General features: G+C 54.7%; 1 protein-coding gene across 1 annotated transcript; it reads left to right on the top strand.

The window, feature by feature from the left end:
• Positions 1 to 39: 39 nt before the first annotated feature.
• Positions 40 to 2160, top strand: PHACADRAFT_203262 (uncharacterized protein; the record flags this gene model as incomplete). The annotated part of the gene is made up of 6 exons (XM_007403295.1): positions 40 to 457; positions 515 to 627; positions 679 to 1398; positions 1455 to 1648; positions 1710 to 1870; positions 1922 to 2160. Coding segments are annotated over 6 exons (1845 nt in total), but the record flags the coding sequence as incomplete, so codon positions are not given.
• Positions 2161 to 2209: the final 49 nt, after the last annotated feature.

The raw sequence follows: 2209 nt of genomic DNA on the forward strand, positions 1-2209 counted from the left end.
TCCCTGTGCTCTGATGTCTATGAGGCCGGCGTGGAGACCATGTTCAACGTCGACGTCCTCCGACAAGCTCAGGATAGAGATGATTCTCCCTATGTCGAGTTTCTCTCAAGCGCTATAACAGCGAGCCCGGTGGCTGCTTGTCATGGCTTGCCTCGTTTGTTCAAGGCGTTCATACAAGTTACTAGGAGACACAAGGCAGCAATCTTCGGTCAGAGCTCTCACCAGGCTCCCGGAGCGTCTGCGGACCAGGCTCGCCAGGCTTCTCTGAAGTTCTTTGCCATGTGCGACTCGCTGCTGAGCCCTGTCAACGAGGACGAGATACGCTGGGAAACAAAAACTAAATTGCTCCGGATTATGAATTCCGAAGGACTCTACGGCGTAAATAACGAGTCGATAGACAAAGTTCTTAGCCGCATCGGCGAGGAGACGATCGCCGGGCTCGCTCACTTTATCTCTGGTAATTGGATTCAGTTCAGTCTCGTCTCCTTGTCATGTGCTGACCGTGCCCACGCAGAAAACAAGCAGGCGCTTGTGGAATATACTCTCGATATCCTTTCCATCATCGTCGGCATAGATTATGATTTGCTAGCTCATTCGACACCTCGTATCCTTCATCTGCTCCTGACGGTATGCCTTGGGCGTGTATTACTTAGTAACTTCTGACCGATCTCTGCCAAGGTCCCTTCGCACACCGCTCCGGCCTACACTTATCTCGGGAAACTCTTGGACTACCACAGGAAAACGCGGACACTGGACCTGCTGGTGGAGTCCCTTTTGGAGGCCTGTGCCTCGCGGGCACTGTTAGATAGATCCGCTGCTTCCGTTAGTCCTATTCTCCGTCACCCCTTTCTGGATGACTTTGCCAAGTCCCTCAAGTCGTTTATCACTCCTGGCCAAGTGAGCGGTACTGTTGACACTGTCCTGCACCATCTGCGCGAGCAACTTCTCACGATCGTGGACTTATCTGCTCCCTCTGACGACGATAACAGTCGGCCCCAAAAGAAGAAGCGCAAAACAGCAAAGGATGGTGTATCACCTGTTACGGAATCGTCTACACGGGCGGCCGTGGCGTTTTCTCTCGCCTCGCGCATCGCTTGTACTGTCTTCTCCTCCATCCCCACGCGGTATCTGGAAGATGACACGAAGAGTGCTGTGACCGAGGTCGTACAGGACTTCTATGCGTTTGAACGATCGAAGCTCAAAGACATTTTGAAACGCATTCGCCGTGGAGCCTCAAGCCAAGACGTACACTGGGCTGCATCATCGATTCTGCGTCTGCAGTACTGTATCAAGACCGCTCCTTCGGTGCAGGTCTCGACTCAGGGAGATCAGAAGACTGCGTCGAAGCTGTTGTCGACTCTCGAGTCACCGATCAGCCCCGAGCTGCGGGTCGAAATCGTATGTCACAGCCCCGTCTCCTTCTAATCGCGTCTTGGCTTAGGCTGGTTATGTAGCTCCATACTCTGCTGAACGACGTAGACCTCGGCTACTGCGAGTCCGCACCCGTCTTCGACGAGGTTCTTAGCCTGCTCGAACATCACGCGGGTGAGCTCACATGGAGCGGCCGTGTCCACGATGTCCGGACGGACTCTCAAGCCACAATCGCAACATGTCATCTGCTCGTCAGCCGTTGGCTTCCCTTGCTTGAGTATGTCCTTTATTTATCATTCATTTATCAAGGCCAGGCTGAGTCCTGACGTTTTTGGCAGCGGCGCTGCCTCCGAAGCGCAACTGGCGCGCTTCGCAAAGCTCATGACCTCGCCGCAGTCCTTCAGTCAAAGCGGCGTGACACACGAACAGATCGGCCTACCCAGTATCGTGCAGCGTGCGCTGCACAATGCCGAGCTGTGGGAATTACATCGTCTCCGAGGTAAGCACACAACGGCTCGAGATCCGCGTCGGGTCTCAATAATTCGTCCAGATGCCCTTTTGGAGCAAATAAACGCCGTCACGAAGCCTCTGGACTCCGTCGACGTCCTCACGGCGGTGCGAGGGGTGCACAGTCCTGTTGGTTTGTCGTCTGATACAGTGGGCGCGTACAGGCTCCTGCTATACATTCCTGCCGAGTACTTATCTCGCGGCATCCGGAGCGACCTGCTTCGCAGGGCGTTGGCCGCAGATGTCCTCTCGGATCACGGGGATGCACAAACGGCATTGTTTGTGCGTGAGTTCCTGAGACGGCTCTTCATGTTCATGGGAAGTGCAGAGC

The sequence above is a fragment of the Phanerochaete carnosa genome (genome assembly GCF_000300595.1).
Source record: "Phanerochaete carnosa HHB-10118-sp unplaced genomic scaffold PHACAscaffold_981, whole genome shotgun sequence".
In the NCBI taxonomy this organism is placed as follows: Eukaryota; Fungi; Basidiomycota; class Agaricomycetes; order Polyporales; family Phanerochaetaceae; genus Phanerochaete; species Phanerochaete carnosa.